This window comes from Marmota marmota, unplaced genomic scaffold (assembly GCF_001458135.2).
Source record: "Marmota marmota marmota unplaced genomic scaffold, marMar, whole genome shotgun sequence".
In the NCBI taxonomy this organism is placed as follows: domain Eukaryota; kingdom Metazoa; phylum Chordata; class Mammalia; order Rodentia; family Sciuridae; genus Marmota; species Marmota marmota.
Genome location: NW_026000207.1, coordinates 473,727 through 490,915, shown reverse-complemented (window position 1 = coordinate 490,915; position 17,189 = coordinate 473,727). Strand labels below are relative to the sequence as shown.

General features: G+C 44.3%; 1 protein-coding gene across 1 annotated transcript; it reads right to left on the bottom strand.

The window, feature by feature from the left end:
- Positions 1-1,293: 1,293 nt before the first annotated feature.
- Positions 1,294-10,930, bottom strand: CUNH19orf18 (chromosome unknown C19orf18 homolog). The gene is made up of 3 exons (XM_015505315.2): positions 10,669-10,930; positions 2,515-2,657; positions 1,294-1,647 (listed from the first exon to the last, which is right to left on the bottom strand). The coding sequence occupies exons 1-3, from the start codon at positions 10,806-10,808 to the stop codon at positions 1,532-1,534; spliced, it is 399 nt and encodes a 132-aa protein (XP_015360801.2). The 5' UTR covers positions 10,809-10,930; the 3' UTR covers positions 1,294-1,531.
- Between the last annotated feature and the right edge of the window lie 6,259 nt (positions 10,931-17,189).

The following is a 17,189-nucleotide window of genomic DNA, read 5'->3' as shown; positions in this document are numbered from 1 at the left end:
GTGCTGGAGGTCGAACCCAGAGCCTTCTGCCTACAAGGCAAGCACCCTACCAACTGAGCTATATCCCCAGCCCTTAAAGGTTCTTTAGACTGCCCCAGCCTCTACTACACAGCACCCCTGTTCCTGTGTCACATTGTCTTTTAGAATTTTTCAAGTTTAGGAAATATGGAAATTGAAAGCAAAAGTCAGGAGACTGGTCTGTCTTCAGCTCATCCTCAAGTTAGACTAAATCTTTTTTGTTAATAGCTCGTTTGAGACTTAATTAATATACCATGCAATTCTCTTTTAAAGTGTACACTTTTGGGTTCTGAAAGTCAAGCTCAGTGATAGAGCATGTACAAGGACCTGGTTCAATTTCCAGCATACATACACACAAAAACACAAGTGCAACTCAGTGGTTTTCAGCATATTCACCAGGTTGAACAGCCATTACCACTATTAAATCTTGAAACATTTTCATTACCCCCAAAATAAATACCATTCCCATTAGCAATCAATCCTATTTCATCCTTCCCCCAGCTCTGGAGCCACTAACCCATTTTCTGCAATTGCAGGTCTGACTGTTCTGTGTATAAAAGGAGTTGTGTAGTAGGTGTCTTGCTCCTTACACGTAGCATGATGTTTTCTGAATTCATTTATGTTGTGGTGTACATCAGTACTTCATTTCTATTGCTAAAAAAAAATCTGATTGTAAGGATAGATTGCATTTTGTTCATCCATTTATCAGTTGGTGGACATTTGGGTGGTTTCCACTTTCAGCTCTTCTGAATAATGGCATTATGAATATTTGTGTGCAAAGTTTTGTGTGGAAGGTGTTTTCAATTCTCTTGAATGTGTATCTAGGAGTAGAATTGTTGGGTCAGGCAGTAATTCAGTGTTTAACTTTCTAGAAACTGCCAGACATTTCCAAAGCAACTGCACCATTTAGACTAAATATTGCCTCCTGTGTTTTCACAGCCCTTGGCAGCTCCCGGCTTGTAGCTTGCTACATTTGGCTATGTCTATGGCTCCTCACTGCACGCCACTCTGCTCCAGAGAGCTGACATCCACAGGCATGCCTGTCTTAATCTGGTGTCATTTATTGTGGCAACCTCAGTCTCTTCATGTGTAAAATAGTCACAAATAAATGCCTGGAATTGATAGAAAATGTCAAAGAGAAAGTTTTGTTTAATGAAAGCATTTTGCTAGCATGGTATGGGGTCCTGCCCAAAGAAACTATCTGTGCCCCTATCTGAACCTGTGAGGAGCAAGAGAAGAAAATCCTGACAATTTCTCCTTTTCCCTTAACACAGTTGGATTCCTTCTGTTCTCCAATCAAGCTACAACTGTCCATGGATGATCAGAGCTACGAAGCAAGGGTTGCTGACCACAGGAATTTATTTTCTGTTACATACTTCCGATGCTGTTTTCTCTGGAGTGCTCTTCTCCGGGCTCTCGGAGCAGGTCCTGCTGCGTCCTGCTGCGTCCTCAGCCACCGCTGCCGTGTGGTCTTGTCAGCCTGGCGAGCGCACCCTGCATCTCCCACTTGCTTTCACAGATTCTCCATTTTTGCACCATACATGGCATCCTTTATCTTTTCTTTCATTAACTTTTGCTCTTCCCTCAATTTCTTCTTTTCAATATTTTCCCTCCTTTTCAATTTGATAACTAAAATGTAGAGATGAAGTTATTGAGATGTGAGAAAGTGAGGAATGAGAATGGAGAAGAAAGGATTGAGGGTGCAACATGGGAAATGAAGGAACAAGCAGTGGGCTTCTTGAGATGATAAATGTTATTTAATTTTAATGTCATTTCCCTTTTGTATATAAAAACTTTATAAATGCCTAATTTTTAAAAAGAACAGGTAAAAGTCATAATCCAATGTAACAAAAAGATATTGAAAAAATATTTTCTATTAGGTTATGAAAAGGGCTCCTGGGCCTTTTGGCTCTTTTGGGCTGTCCATGTCTGGAATTGTTAGAGGGAATCCAGAGGTGGGTATCAGTATGACTTGATCAGACAGAATCACGTGTTCCCTCTAGAAGTTTGTAACAGGTGTCCAAGAATCTCAGAACTTTCAGAGATCAGTGTGCAGGAGCATTCAGGCCACCCCTTCACAGTGGGCAGGCACCCCTGGGGGTAGGGGCATCTGTTCTGTGATCCTGGACCTACCTCCACAGCAGACTGAGGCAAGAGAAATGTCTGCATAACTGTGTCCTAAACATGAGAACAACGTCATAGAAACAATTATACTTAAGGGAAAGTTCTGTTCTGCAGAGTTTACTTCCTGGACTCTGTCCCAGGGTCCTTGGGATCACCATGCATTAGGAAACAAGCAGCCACACAGCCATCCGCCTTCCAGGACTGGAGGAGAATGGTTGCTTCTGTGGGTATGGACACAGGTGTCCATCTTTCCTACCAGGGAATCCACTATCTCCCACTTATCTTTGCTTTTACAAACTAAACCATTAAAAAATTGCTGGCCGAGCTTTCGTGTGACCTTGTATCCACTTAGTCAAACTAGCCCATCACTACCTGAACGGATGAACTTCCCCAGCTCCTTCTCGTTCTCTGGAAGCAGGCTGGTGGACTCATCCTCAGAAACTTCCTCATATGGTATCTCAATGTTTTCATAAAGCACCGCAAGCTGCTGCTTCTCCTCAGCCTTTACCAGCCTACTGGAGAAGAACACATGAGTTCAGGTGCAGTTTTCATGATGAATCATTGTCTTACTCATGCACCATTTTAACAGCAAAGGAGGTGGTAAGTGGGGATGGAGGAGGAAGCAGGCGATTAAATAAGACTGATCATGAGAAGACCTCAGATTTCTGGGATGACTGGCCAAATTCTGGAGGAAGGAGTGAGTCTGATAATCCGAAATTGTGGATCAAAGCCAGGACTAGGAGTGAATGAGGCACTCACATTGGGTACAAAATTTAAGGGGTTGGTAAAAACAAACAGAAAACCTACCATCAAGACAAATCATAATTCAATGTAATACATGATGAAATAAAAACTAAAGCCAAAAATGTATCATAAACACAGTAACAACATTTTGAATAAAGACGGGTGGGTATTAAAAGTCTTCCTTTTGCTGAGGCTCCATAACATGGCTCAGCCCAGCACTGTCACTGGTTCTGTATTGAAAATGTTGATATTTTGGTCACTGTGGATTTTTCTGGCATTAATCTGAATTTTAAAAGTACTGCCTTAAAATAGTACTTTATCCTGCTTACTGAGTTTTTTTGATCCTCCCTTAAACTGAGGCTACTGAAGGGAAGTCACTTCCTGTGGTCCAGTCCTGGAGTGGCTCCTGGAGCTGCTGTTCCTGTTCACTGTGGACCATGACACAGGCTCCTGATTTTTCCTGACACCATTGCCCTCCCAGTTCTGTGAGACTTGGGTAATGAAAGTTACTTTAAGGGGACCATGATGAGAAAGGTTGTGGGAGCATCCAGAGCTTGCTATGGATGGCAAGAACTGGACTGGTAAACTTTACCAAAGTTGATCATGATATTGGGTAGAATGAGGCCTTCACCTCAAGAACAAAGTTTAAGAGGCACCAAAACACCCAGGCACAAAGATAAACACTAACACAATGTTTTCAAAAATTGAAATGAATGACCCCCAAAAACCATAAGCCAAATATTAAAATCTTAAATGAAGATAGGATCCCAATGCTGATTTTAAGTGATTTTTCATTTCCAAACACTAAAATAAATGAGATTGATTTCAAAAATTGAAAGTCACAACATAAATTGAAATGTTTTATCTAAAACAAAGCTAGAATTTGTTAGAATTTTACCTTCCTGGTTTAAATGAAAGTAAACTTGCCAGTAGTATTTTCGAAAGCTACTTCTGTGAAAGAGAAACCAGTAGAGATAGACCAGTACATAAAAGCATGCTTTTTGGGCCACATGTTTTTTCTTCTGCCCCAGACTCTAGGCAACTTGTGAGGCACATAACAGGTGGCACAGATGATGATGGTCACAGGGTTAAATGTAGGTCAGTGCTTTATCCAGCACTGAACTTCAGCAATGTTTTAGTGACCTAAGTTAGAAGCTTTTGAGATTTGTTAACGTATTTCCCATAGTAATTAATCACATTTCAGTTGCACCCATTAAGTCAACCCAGATTATCACCTCAGATAACCCAAAACCAAACAGCAGGCTCCATGCTGGTTAGTGGAGCACCTCCCATTTTACTTTCCATCTCATTTTACCTTCAGTTGACCTAGTCCAAAGTGGTCTTTGAGTGGCTTTCTTAAAAACATTCCATGTGTGGCAATATGTTCCTTGTTCTCACACCTAATTCTCAAAGAGCAAATACATTTGTACTTCTGGGGCTGTTTCTGATGGGTGGGTGAAACTCCTGGGAGTAGGAAGCACAGTGTAGACTCTGGGCCAATAGCACAATGTCACTTTACAACTAATTTTTTAATCTTTTATTTGTTATACTTGGTTATACATGACAGCAGAATGCATTTCAATTCATTGTACACAAATGGAGTGCAACATTTCAATTCTCTGGTTATATACAGTATAAAGATGCACCATTGGCGCAATCACACATGTACCTAGGGTGATGATATCCATCTCATTCCACCATCTTTCCTATCTTCATAACTCCTCTACACCCTCTCCTTTGCCCAATCCAAAGTTTCTCCATTCTTCCTATGCTACCCTCATCATAGATCAACATCCACTAATTAGAGAAAACATTTGCCCTTTAGTTTTTTGGGATTGGCTTACTAAGCTTAGCATAATATTCTCCAACTCCATCCATTTACCTGCAAATGCCATAATTTTATTCTATTTTAATGCTGAGTAATATTACATTGTGTATATATATCACAGTTTCTTTGTCTATTGATCTACTGATATTTAGGTTGGTTCCACATTTTAGCTATTGTGAATTTAGCTGCTATAAACATTGGTGTGGCTATGTCACTATAGTATGCTGATTTTAAGTCCTTTGGGTATAGACTGAGGAATGGGATAACTAGGTCAAATGGTGGTTTCATTCCAAGTTTTCTGGGAATCTCCTCACTGCTCTCTAAAATGGTTGCACCAATTTGCAGTCCCACCAGCATTGTATGAGTACCTTTTCCCCCCACATCCTCTCCATCACTTATTATTGCTGGTATTCTTGATAACTGCCATTCTGACTGGGGTGAGATGAAATCTTAGAGTAGTTTTAATTTGTATTTCTCTAATTGCTAAAGATGTTGAACACTTTTTCATACATTTGGTGATCACTTGTACATCTTCTTCTGACAAGTGTCTGTTCAGTTCCTTAGCCCATTTATTGATCAGGTTGTTTCTTATTTTTGGTATTAAGTTGTTCGTGTTCTTTATATATCCCGGAGATTAGTGCTCTATCTGATGTACGTGTGGTAAGAATTTGCTCCCATACTGTAGGCTCTCTCTACACCTCAATGATTGTCTCCTCTGCTGAGAAGTAGCATTTTAGTTTGAATCCCTCCCATTTATTGATTCATGCTTTTATTTCTTGCACTTTAGGACTCTTGTTAAGGAAGTTGGGAACTAACCCAACATGATAAAGATTTGAGCCTATTTTTTCTTCTATTAGGTGCAGAGTCTCTGGTGTAATTCCTAGATCCTTGGTCCACTTTAAGTTCAGTTTTATGCATGGTGAGAGACAGAAGTTTAATTTCATTTTGCTACATATGGATTTCCAGTTTTTCCAGCACCATTTGTTGAAGAGGCTTTCCTTTCTCCAATGTATGTGTTTGGTGCCTTTGTCTAATACGAGATAACTGTATTCATGTGGGTTTGTCTCTGTCTCTTTTACTCTGCACCATTGTTCTACATGTCTATTTTAGTGCCAATGCCATGCTATTTTTGTTACTATTGCTCTATAGTATAGTTTAAGGTCTGGTATAGTGATGCTTCCTGCTTTACTTTTCTTGCTAAGGATTGCTTTAGCTATTCTGGGTCTCTTATTTTTCCAGATGAATTTCATGATTGCTTTTTCAAGTTCTATGAAGAATTTCACTGGGATTTTAATAGAAATCCCATTAAATCTGTATAACAGTTTTGGTATTATGGCCATTTTGAATATTCTGTCTATCCAAGAGCACAGGAGATCTTTCCATCTTCTAAGTTCTTCTTCAATTTCCTTCTTTAGTATTCTGTAGTTTTTATTGTGTAGGTATTTCACCTCCTTTGTTAGATTGATTTCCAAGTATTTTGTATTTTCTGTGGCTATTTTGAATGAGATGATTTTCCTAATTTCTCTTTCAGTGGATTCATCACTTATGTATAGAAATGCCTTTGATTTATGGATATTTTTATACCCTGCTACTTTGCTGAATTTATTCATTAGTTCTAGAAGTTTTCTGATGGAATTTTTTTGGATCAATTCCATGTCATTAGAAAAGAGTTATAGTTTGAGTTCTTTTCCTATGTGTATCCCTTTAATTTCTTTTGTCTGATGGCTCTGGCTACAATTTCAAGGACTATGTTGAACAGAAGTGATGAAAGACAATATCCCTGTCTTGTCCCAGTTTTTAGAAGGCTCTCAATTTTTCTCCATTTAAAATGATGTTGGTGACACTAGGATTGCTGTAGGTATACACATGGATGTATAACCAATGTGACCCTGCAATCTGTACACGTGGAAAAATGAGAATTCATACCTTATTTGAATCAAATGTATGATGTCATGATCATTGTGTTGTCTTGAGCAACTAATGAAAAAAATAAAATGATGTTGGCCTTCGGCTTAGCATAGATAGCTTTTACAGTATTGAAGTATGATCCTACTATTCCTAGTTTTTCCTAGTGTTTTGAACATGAAGAGGTGCAGTATTTTGTTGAATGCTTTTTCAGCATTTATTAAGATAATCGTGATTCTGGTCTTTAAGTCTATTGATGTGATGGATTATGTTTATTGATTTCCATATGTTGAACCAACCTTGCATCCCTGGGATGAACCCCACTTGATTTTGGTGCACAATCTTTCTAATATGTTGTTGTTTGCCTCTGGCCAGAGTTTATTGAGAATTTTTGCATCTATGTTCATCAGGGATATTCGTCTAAAGTTTTCTTTCCTTGATGTGTCTTTGTCTGGTTTTGGTATCAAAGTGATGCTAGCCTCATAGAATGAATTTGGAATTTCTTTTCTATTTCATGGAATAATTTGAGGAGTATTGTTATTAGTTCTTCTTGGAAGATCTTATAGAACTTGTCTGAGAATCCATCTGGTCCTGGGCTTTTCTTGGTTGGTAGGCTTTTGATGGCATCTTCTATTTCCTTGCTTGAAATTAATGTTAAATTGCCTATGTCCTCCTGATTCACTTTGTTTTTTTTTTAATATTTTTTTTTAATATTTTTTTTTAAAGATAGAGTGAGAGAGGGAGGGAGGGAGAGAGAGAGAGAGAATTTTTAATATTTATTTTTTAGTTCTCGGCGGACACAACATCTTTGTTTGTATGTGGTGCTGAGGATCGAACCCGGGCCGCAAGCATGCCAGGCGAGCGCGCTACCGCTTGAGCCACATCCCCAGCCCCCTGATTCACTTTGGGTAGATCATATGTTTATAGAAATTTGTGTCATTGAGATTTTCTCTCTCTTTGGAGTATAAATTTTCAAAATAATTTCTAATTATCTCTGTATTTCAATAGTGTCATCATATTTTCTTTTTCATCACAAATTTTAGTAATTTGAGTTTTCTCTCTCCTTCTCTTCATTAGAATGGCTAAGGGTTTATCAATTTTATTTATTTTTTCAAAGAACCAACTTCATTTTTTTCAATTTTTTTAAAAAAATGTTTTTTGTTTCATTTTCATTGATTTCAGCTCTGATTTTAATTATTTCCTGTCTTCTATTTCTTATGGTGTTGATTTCTTCTTCTTTTAATAAGGCTTTGAGATGTAATTTTAGGTCATTTATTTGTTGACTTTTTCTTTTGATGAATAAGCTCAATGCAGTGAAGTTTCCTCTTAGCACTGTCTTTGTAGTGTCCCAGAGATTTTGATATGTTGTATCAGTATTCACATTTACCTCTAGAAATTTTTTAATTTCCTCTCTGATATCTTCTGCTCTCTATTGCTCATTTAAAATATTTAGTCTCCAGGTGTTGGAGTAGCTTCTATTTTTTATTTTATCATTAATTTCTAGTTTCATTCCACTATGGTTTGCTAGAATACAGGGCAATATATCTATTTTTTTTATTTGCTGAGAGTTGATTTGTGGCATAATATAAAGGTCTATATTAGAGAAGGAACCAAGTGCTATTCAGAAGAAGGTGTATTCACTTGATGGTGGATGAAATACTCTATATATGTCTGTTAAGTCTAAATCATTGTGTTATTGAGTTCTATGGTTTCTTTGATTAGTTTTTGTTTGGGGGGAGATCTATTCAGTGGTGAGAGAGGTGTGTTAAAGTCACCCAATATTACTGTGTTGTGATCTATTTGCTTCTTGAAATTGAGAAGGGTTTGTTTGACATATGTAGATGCTCCATTGTTTGGGGCATAGATATCTACGATTTCTTATTGGTGTATGGTTCCCTTAAGCAGCATACCTTTGACTTTGGTTTGAAGTCCACTTCATCTGATATTAGGATGGAAACCCCTGTTTATGTGGCCCGTGTGAGTGATATGTTTTTTCCCATCCTTTCACCTTCAGTCTGTGGATGTCTTTTCCTATGATATGAGCCTCTTGAACACAGCATATTGATTGATTTTTTTAATCCAATCTACCAGTCTATGTCTTTTAATTGATAGGTTTAGGCCATTAACATCCAGGGTTATTGTTGAGACATGGTTTGTATTCCTAGTCATTTTGGTGTATTTGGGGTTTTTAACTTGAGTTGATTTCTCCTTTGATTGTATTTTACTTTAGTGTAGTTCCTCCCTTTGCTGATTTTCATTGTTGTTTTTCATTTCCTCATGGATTATTTGCCAAGAATATTCTGTAGTGCCAGCTTTCTCATTGTAGATTCTTTTATTTTTTGTTTATGGTGGGAAGTTTTTATTTTGTCATCAAATCTGAAGCTTAATTTTGCTGGGTATAAGATTCTTGGTTGGCATCCATTTTCTTACAGAGCTTGGTATATGTTGTTCCAGGATCTCTTAGCTTTGATGGTCTGGGATGAGAAATCTGCTGCAATCCAAATTGGTTTCCCCTATATGTAATCTAATCATTTTCTCTTGCAGCTTTTACAATTCTCTCCTTATTCTGTATGTTAGGCATTTTTATTATAGTATGCCTTGGTGTGGATCATTGAAATTTTGTACATCTGGTATCCTGTAAGCCTCTTGTGTTTGATTGAAATCAATTCATTCATCATGTTTAGAAAATTTTCTGCTATCGTTTCATTGAAGAAACTGCACATTCATTTGGTTTGTATCTGTGACTTCCTGTAACCTGGTGATTCTTGGTCTTTTCATGTTGTCTCATGATTCTTGGAGGTTCTGTTCATGGCTTCTCACTATCTTCACTGTGTGGTCAACTTTATTTTCAAGATTATATATTTGTCTTCATTGCCTGAGATTCTATCTTCCAAGTGATCTAGTCTGTTGTCGATGCTTTCTGTTGAATTTTTTTGTTTGGTTTATTGTTTCCTTCATATCAAGGATTTCTGCTTGGGTTTTCTTTTCAGAGTATCTCTTTTCTTCCCAATCTTGCTACCTGTAATTCCTTTCTTATCTCTTTGTAGGAGCAGTCAATCATTGCCTGTATTTTCTCTCTTAGTGCATTTTTTGCTTTGCAGACCATTTTAATTTTGTACATTCTGAACTCCTTCTCTGACATTTCATGTACTGTGTTGTCAATGGAATCTATTATTGTATCAGCTTGGTTTGTTTGGGGCACTTTCTTCCCTTGTTTCTTCATATTGTCTGAATGTCTTCGTCTCTATCAATGTGGATTCAAGGGTCACTCTGCTCCTACCATGCTGCAGGCAGGCCAGGGTCATGGTCATCTGCTGCTCCTCCTTCTGGGCAGCAGATGGGCCGGGATCATGGTTGACAACTAATTTTTTACTTCTATTTTATTTATTTACTTTTATGTGGTGCTGAGGATCAAACTCAGTGCCTCACACATTCTAGGCAAGTGCTCTTGTCACAATCCCAGCCCCCACTTTATAACTAATTTTTAAAATACCATGTCACCTGAAAGAGCCTGATTCCAAGCTTTACTTATGTTGAGAGGGTATAATATCTTCCCCAAAAGCTACTGTTTCCCTGGACAGCATCAGCAAATTTGCAGACAAAAAGAGAGCACATTTACCTCCTCCTTCTGTGCCAGGGTGACTCCAAAGTATCAAGCTCACCCCAGAACACCACACTCAGAGGACACTGGCCTGATGTTTTTCAAATCCCTCCCATGGCCAGCCCACCACAGGAAATGTGTCTTTCTTCACAAATGTTCTTTCTTCACAAATCTTTCCAAAAGTTTCAAAAATGGGCCTTTATTTTAATACCTGCAATCTTTTCCCAAGTTTTCTGTTATACTAAGTTGTATTGTTTCTTTTCTTTTCCTTTTGAGTTACATCATGACCCAACCTAAACATGACTGGTATTTTGAAAACATGGGTCTGGAAATGTACAATGACTATAATAACTTAGCGCATCAGGAGGATCATCACCCTTTGACACTAAATGATACACTCATGAAGTTGTCATCTGAGGATGGTGGGTGTTATTCCACATGCACTTACTGTATCATATAGGAGACCATGATCCCACATACCAGAGCAATGCTGAAGGCTATACACGCGATTAGAATCACTTGAACAAGAGCAGGTCTGTGCGGAATCACTGCTGACATGGAAAGAAGACAAGTGCTCAAAAATCTCATTTTAGCTGAATTTCTCAACTAACATGTGTTAATCACACTGCTATTACAAAGAGAATAGAAGACAAAAAATACCTTTAAGAATATATTCTTAATTTCTTAAATATACTAAGGCTATATTGCACAGGCTGTATAAACAAATACAATTTTAGTTCCCAACAATCTCTGATGCCTTTTTTATTTTTTAAATATTTTTTTTTTATTTTTTAGTTGTAGTTGGACACAATACCTTTATTTATTTATTTTTATGTGGTGCTGAGGATCGAACCCAGGGCCTCGCACATGCTAGGCAAGCGCTCTACCGCTGAGCCACGATCCCAATCCTGCCTTTTTTTAAATCTACCTCCAATCCTCAAAGTCATCTCTTGCTCAATAGTTATACTGGTTTCTATAATGACATCTGTCATCTGGGGATATACTGATCCCTAGAACAGTGGCTGTCATCTGGGTACATCCTGATCCCCATAGAGACCCTGTCATCTGGGGACATTCTGGTCCCTAGAGCAACACCTGTCATTGATGGGTACTTTTCACCTGTCATCGTGTAGCTGCAAGGAGAATGGCTTAGTTCTATGAATCAGACTAGATTTCCTCAGGTCATCTGGTACTGTAATGAAAGGGGATTACTGGGCAATTTGGGGTAGGATTCTACGAACCTCTGTTCCAAGAGTCAGATTTCAGGGTTATGGTCTGTGCTATAAAGCCATGGCTGGTCTTTGTAAGCTCAGATGTTTTGCTCTTCTTTACATTATCTGAAATTTAAAACAATTACTAGGGAATTATTGTTTGTACAAGTTGAACAGAAAACAATTGCTAAAACAGGTACATTACTCAGCTACTTATAAAACCTGCCAGTTGTCTATGTCCAGTCCCATGCTTGGCCTCTTTCACCTTGTGTCCCAGCAATGATATAGAATGGAGAATTTTCTTTTTCCTCCAAAGTTGGTGATTATTATACAGGATGGACCGGGAAGAGAAAGCACAAGGTAAAATTTCTAATAATTCAAAGATCCAAATAGTAGATAATCAAAATTCTAAACAAATGGATCTCAGCTCCAGCAGGAGGCTATACGTGGAGTTCCATGAATTGAGACTTGGCTTTGTCTGGTGTTCATTTGCTCAATCCCAGCTCTGAAGTCATCCCAGATCTGGTCAAGGCCAGTCTGCTTCAGTCTGTGAGGATTCTGACTCCTGTTTGATGCATGGTAAGCAATGTTCTGAAGTCATCCAGGGCAGCTATCCTTATTCAAGACCCAGCTAGCTCTCTGTTAGTTGAAAATATACAGTGTCATTCCAGATTCAATCACAGCAGCTCAGAAAAGATGTCCTTTCAGTGTGAAGAATGCAATCTCACTGCAGGCAAACCTACCAGGTAGATACCGCAAGCTGCTTAAATTGCCTAAGCTTCAACTTTCTACATTACAAATCACTTTCCTCAAATGGCTGTTGTAATAACTTCTAAGAGGTAGTTTTTCCAGTGTGGCTGTTCATGTTAAAAAGTTGTGACATTCCCATGGGATCCATATCCTCTGAGGGCCTAAAGAAACCTGGAAGCAGCAGCCCCTTCCCAGGCACCAGCTGTCCAGCACCAGGATGGAGAGTTTTCTGACAGCCGAAAGTGCCCTGAGGTGGAAACGCAGCTTGATGCTACACAAACCACCTGGCCGCCGGGCACCGGGAGTGCAGGTGACCACCGTAGATGGTGAGCCATGGGTGCCCAGGGTTCTCTGCAGCTCTGACAGCTTCCTGAATGTCTGCATGTGTTCACAGCGAAATGCTGCAGAGGGAAGAGCAGCAGTTTCATGGTCAGTGCCATGAGACTGAAAGTGGCCAACGGGAGGCCATTAGAGACAAGGGAAGAGGCAGGATCTGCTTGTGTGAGAACCAAGCCCAAGTGAGCAAGCTCAAGGAGAGGAGGAGTCAGAGGAGCTTTGCTACAGATGGGGAAGGAGGGCGGGTGCATCCTGGAGGAAGCCATGGGGTCAGAAGGCAGGATCATGAGATGCTGTGAATGCATCGTGTACTGCATCCTGTGCAGCCTGCTGTACCAAAGCACCAGAAACCTGTTGGCTTCTGGACAGCAGAGCTGTGCTGCCCCAGCTCTGGACTGGGCACTGGGGGCCCCTGGCTGCCCTATCAGAGGCCAGATCCTTCTCTGGACTTCTAAGGCACTAGTCCCCTCCATGAGAGCACTGTCCTGGGACCTGCCCCCGCAGGGCTCCGGCCACAACCCAGGGCAGTGTGGTTTCAACACACTTCTCGTCACAAGGGAGGTAGCAGCACTCCACAGGATCAGCAGCTAAGGGGCCCTGTGACTGGGGAGGCTGAGGAGGAGGGTGGTATGTGCAAGGCCTTGTCTCAAAATAAAAAAATAAAATGACTGGGGCTGAAGCTCACCAGTGGAGTGTCCCTGGTTCAATCCCCAATACCAAAACAAAACTAAACACAGTAGTGCTCAGGTCCCAGGAGGAGCTGCTCTTTTCCAGGGTCTGATTAGACAGCCACCCCTGCCCTCTGGGCAGAGCCATCGCCCCTGAAGCCCAGGAGCAGCAAGCATTTCCACAGGCCATCCCTGGTGCAAGCTCATGAAACGTGGGGTCCCATTGCCTGGGGGGCACTAGGTGCCTGGGCGCGGTGCTGGGAACCTGTGAGTGAAAGGCGCACCCCTGAGCTTTGGGAAGACCCTGCGTGTTCGGGACCACAGCTACACCGACTGCTTCTCCTTCTCTGCACTTCCCCATGCTTTGATGCTTGGGGGCCTGAACTGCCCCTCCTAAGAGAAGGGGCAAAGGACAGGTAGCAGTCCTCTCTCTAGGAGGGAGAGAAATGGGTAGACAGCAGTCCCCCAACGCTCCTGGGAAGGGAGGATCCAACCTGAGCCATTACGTCCTGGGCTACTCTTTCCTGCCTTTTGGGGTGCATTTAAGGCAGAGGGGACGGCAAGGAGCCAAGTCATGCCAGGCCTTAGCACAAAAAGGAAGAGAAGGGCAGACTTCAAGAGGCAGAAGGAGCACCAGGGCCCAGTGGCCACCCTCAGTGTGCTCCAGGGGACAAATCTGCAGGAAGAGATGCTGCTGGAAAGGCCGCTCCGCTGTGTGTGTGTGGTCACACCTCGTGTGTCACCCAAAGGGAGCTGGAGCTTACCCCAGCGCTGGTGTCCTCCTCTGTGGAGTGGGACCCTCACCACTCACCCTCTGAGGGACGCTGCACTCGAGTTTGCCCAGAGGTGGTCTGCCCTGGGGTGAGTGCCTGGGGCCCACCCAGCTCAGCCCCGGGTGTGAACGGATCCTCTACCCTCCTAGGCCCCTCAGCTCACCTGTAGTCCTCCCGGAGACCGTGAACTTGTGGGTGGGCTCATCAGGTCTCTCTGTGTGGGCTTTGAAGAGGATCAAAGGCAAAGTTAGGCTCCAGGTCAACTAGGGAGAGTGAGGACAGGACTTGGCATCAGACAGGGAGCCTGACGGTCTCCGCCTCTCTAGATGTAAAGGCTGCTGGTCGGGGGCCCAACACCCAGGAGACACTGTGAGGTGCTGGTGGCACCCAGAGCCTCCTTTCCTGAGCCAGACTCTCAGGGGCAGTAGTCAGGCCTGGGTGCAGCTCTGTGGTGGAGCCCTGGCGCAGCACGCACAGGCCCTGGGTTCTGTCCCCGGCACTTTAAAGAGGAAAAACGACCAGAAAACCATGTGTTTGGATGCTGTCCACCTTTGCAGTGAGCTGGGACATGTAGGCCCCAGAGCTTGTGTCACAGATGGGGCCAGAGCCGGTGGGCGAGCACAGAGCCCCTTCTGAGACACACAGCACACACGAGGTGCAGACAGCCTCTCCCAGGTCCAGACCAAGACTGCTGATGAGCACCACACTCACAGACGGGCAGGGTGGGCTCTGCTGTTTTAAGATAAACAGCTTCCCGTTCTCGAGTTAAAAAGCAGAGCATAACCTGGGAATGGTGGCCCAGGCCTACGACCCAGCAACTCTGAGGTGAGGCGGGAAGATCGCAAGTTCCAGACCAGCCTCAGCAACTTAGTGAGACCCTGTCTCAAATAAAAATAAAAAGGGCTGGGTATGTAGCTCAGTGTTAGAGTGCCCTGGGTTTAATTCCCATTGAGGGGAGGGGACAGTGACACAGAAAGACAAGTGGCAGTGAAGGACCAAGCTGTGATGGAAGTCAGACCTTCCCTGTGGTCTGGGGGGAGTGGGCTTCCCTGGTGGCTTCTGAAGTGGGCCCACCGGAGGCCAGCACCGTCCCTAAGGCGAGAGCAGGCTGGCAGGGAGTGGAGGACTCGGCCTGGCTTCCCAGGGTGCCTGTCTGGGGGCCCTGCACAGGTCTGTGGGAGCAGCACCCGGCACACCCGCCCCACGAGCGAGCACGGCAGACGCACCTGGAGCAGGGGAGAAGGTCGCGGGAGTTCCAGAAGGGATGATGCTGTAGCCCTTCGCCAGCATCTGGGAGAGGTTGCTGAGCCGCTGGGACTCCTCACTGCCTGGGGAGAGGGCCTGTGGCCGTGAAAGGCGGGCACCAGCCACCCCCCGCCCGGCCTCCCCTGAACCTCCCCTGGACAGCTACCTGTCAGGTCGGTGGTGCTTCCATGGTCAGGGACCCCGTCTGCCTGAGGCAAGCACAAGAGAGGCGGGCAGCCCAGCGAGACCCGCAGCAGAAGCACCAGAGATCCCCAAGCGTCCATCACTGCAACAGCCAGCCGGCCAGAGGGACGAAAGGAAGCCTTCCAGGCCAGCAGGGCCTCGCCAGCGGGGTCTGAGGAAGGAGCTCTGCTCCCCCCAGAATGCCCAGTGATGGCACAGAGCCACCAGTGTGAGGTCAGCGCGAGTCACCGCAGCGAGATTCCTTCACAGAACCCACCAGCCACCGCAAGGCAGGGGATCAGGACCGGTCCCGGCCTCCTGAGGGCAGGGAGCGGGAGTCGGAGAGCATGGCCACCAGCCAGGTGCTCTACGGCCCAACGCTGGGTAGTGTCCTGGTCCACATGGCTTTATCCCTCTACGCCCAAAAAATAGGAGGAAGAAACAGACCCCACCTGCCAGGGTCACCACGGGGACAAAATAAAGCAAGGCACACACACTGGGAAGAACCAAAGGCCCAAGGACATTCTGTGGGACAGGGACGTCCGCAGTAAAGCACCTCCAGGCCTGTCCAGCCTCAGGCACCAGGGTCCTCCCGGCTGCCTCCAAGAGTTCCTCTAAGGAAGACCAAGACAACCATCTCAAAACCTGGAAGTGGGATGGAAAACAAGATGACCTAGGAGACCAGCAGGCTGGGCGCGGGTGCCCACCTGTACTCCCAGCAGCTTGGGAGGCTGAGGCCAGAGAGCCTCACAACTTAGCAAGATCTTGCCTCAAAATAAAATAAAAATAAAAAGGGCTGGGATATGGCTCACTGGTAGGGCAGCACTGGGTTTCATCACTACGACCAAAAATCCAAAACCAAAGACAAAAACAACGAGCCGGGCCCCTGAACAGGCTGTGCTCCAGAGGGGTCCGCTCCCCAGCAGCCACAAGGCGACCACAGGGCTCAGAGCCTGGGGAGGAGCTGCCTCCATCCACCACCCTAGGGGAGCCCAGCCACAGCACCTTCCCAGCAGGCCTCAAGCACACCCCACAGTGACCCCCGGGACACCAGCCAGGGCTGCTGTGTCCAGCGACACCCACCCTGCTCCCAACATCTGCCCTGTGCTGGAGCAGGCCAGGCCCCCAGTGACTCCTGTAGGAACGAGAGTCCCTCTTGCTGCCCCTCACAGTCCTCCAGACCAGGCTGCCCCTGCGCTGTCCCCACAGGCCCTGTCATTCCTCATAGGTGCTGCTGTCTCCATGGACTTGGCCTTTTAGTGCCCAGGGGCCCCTGCTGACCCCCCAGAGGCACCACCTCTTGAAGTTGTTTGGGGATAGCCACTTCCCCAGGGTCACTAGCCTCACCCATTGTCCCTGTGGCTCTGAGAGCGCCCGGCTGTTCCCGACATGGGTCAGCCTGGGCTTTACAGTTCACCGCCCATCCATGGGCAGAATGCCATGGTGGCCAGGGGTGCTGACCACCGTGAGCCTGTGTCTCTCCCTCCATCTCTCACTTCAAAACTGGGAGTCGGGAATCATCTCCAGGAGGCAGAACACTGGGCAGACTGGGAGTCAAAGAGTTCCGCTGCACCAGCAGCTCATTTCAGAGTGGACAGAGGAGAGCCACCTGGGCAGTGGCTTCCAAGCCGTCTTCTGGTGCACGGCCAGGCACACATCCCCACGCGAGCAGGTCCAGTAGCCGGCTCCTGTTTCTGTGGCACACAAAGCTACATCCCTGCTTGGGGTCTCAATTCCCAGCTGACACTGAGGTGTTTGCTGAGACTGGGGTCTTTGGAAGCCGGGCGGGCCCTGTTGGCAGAC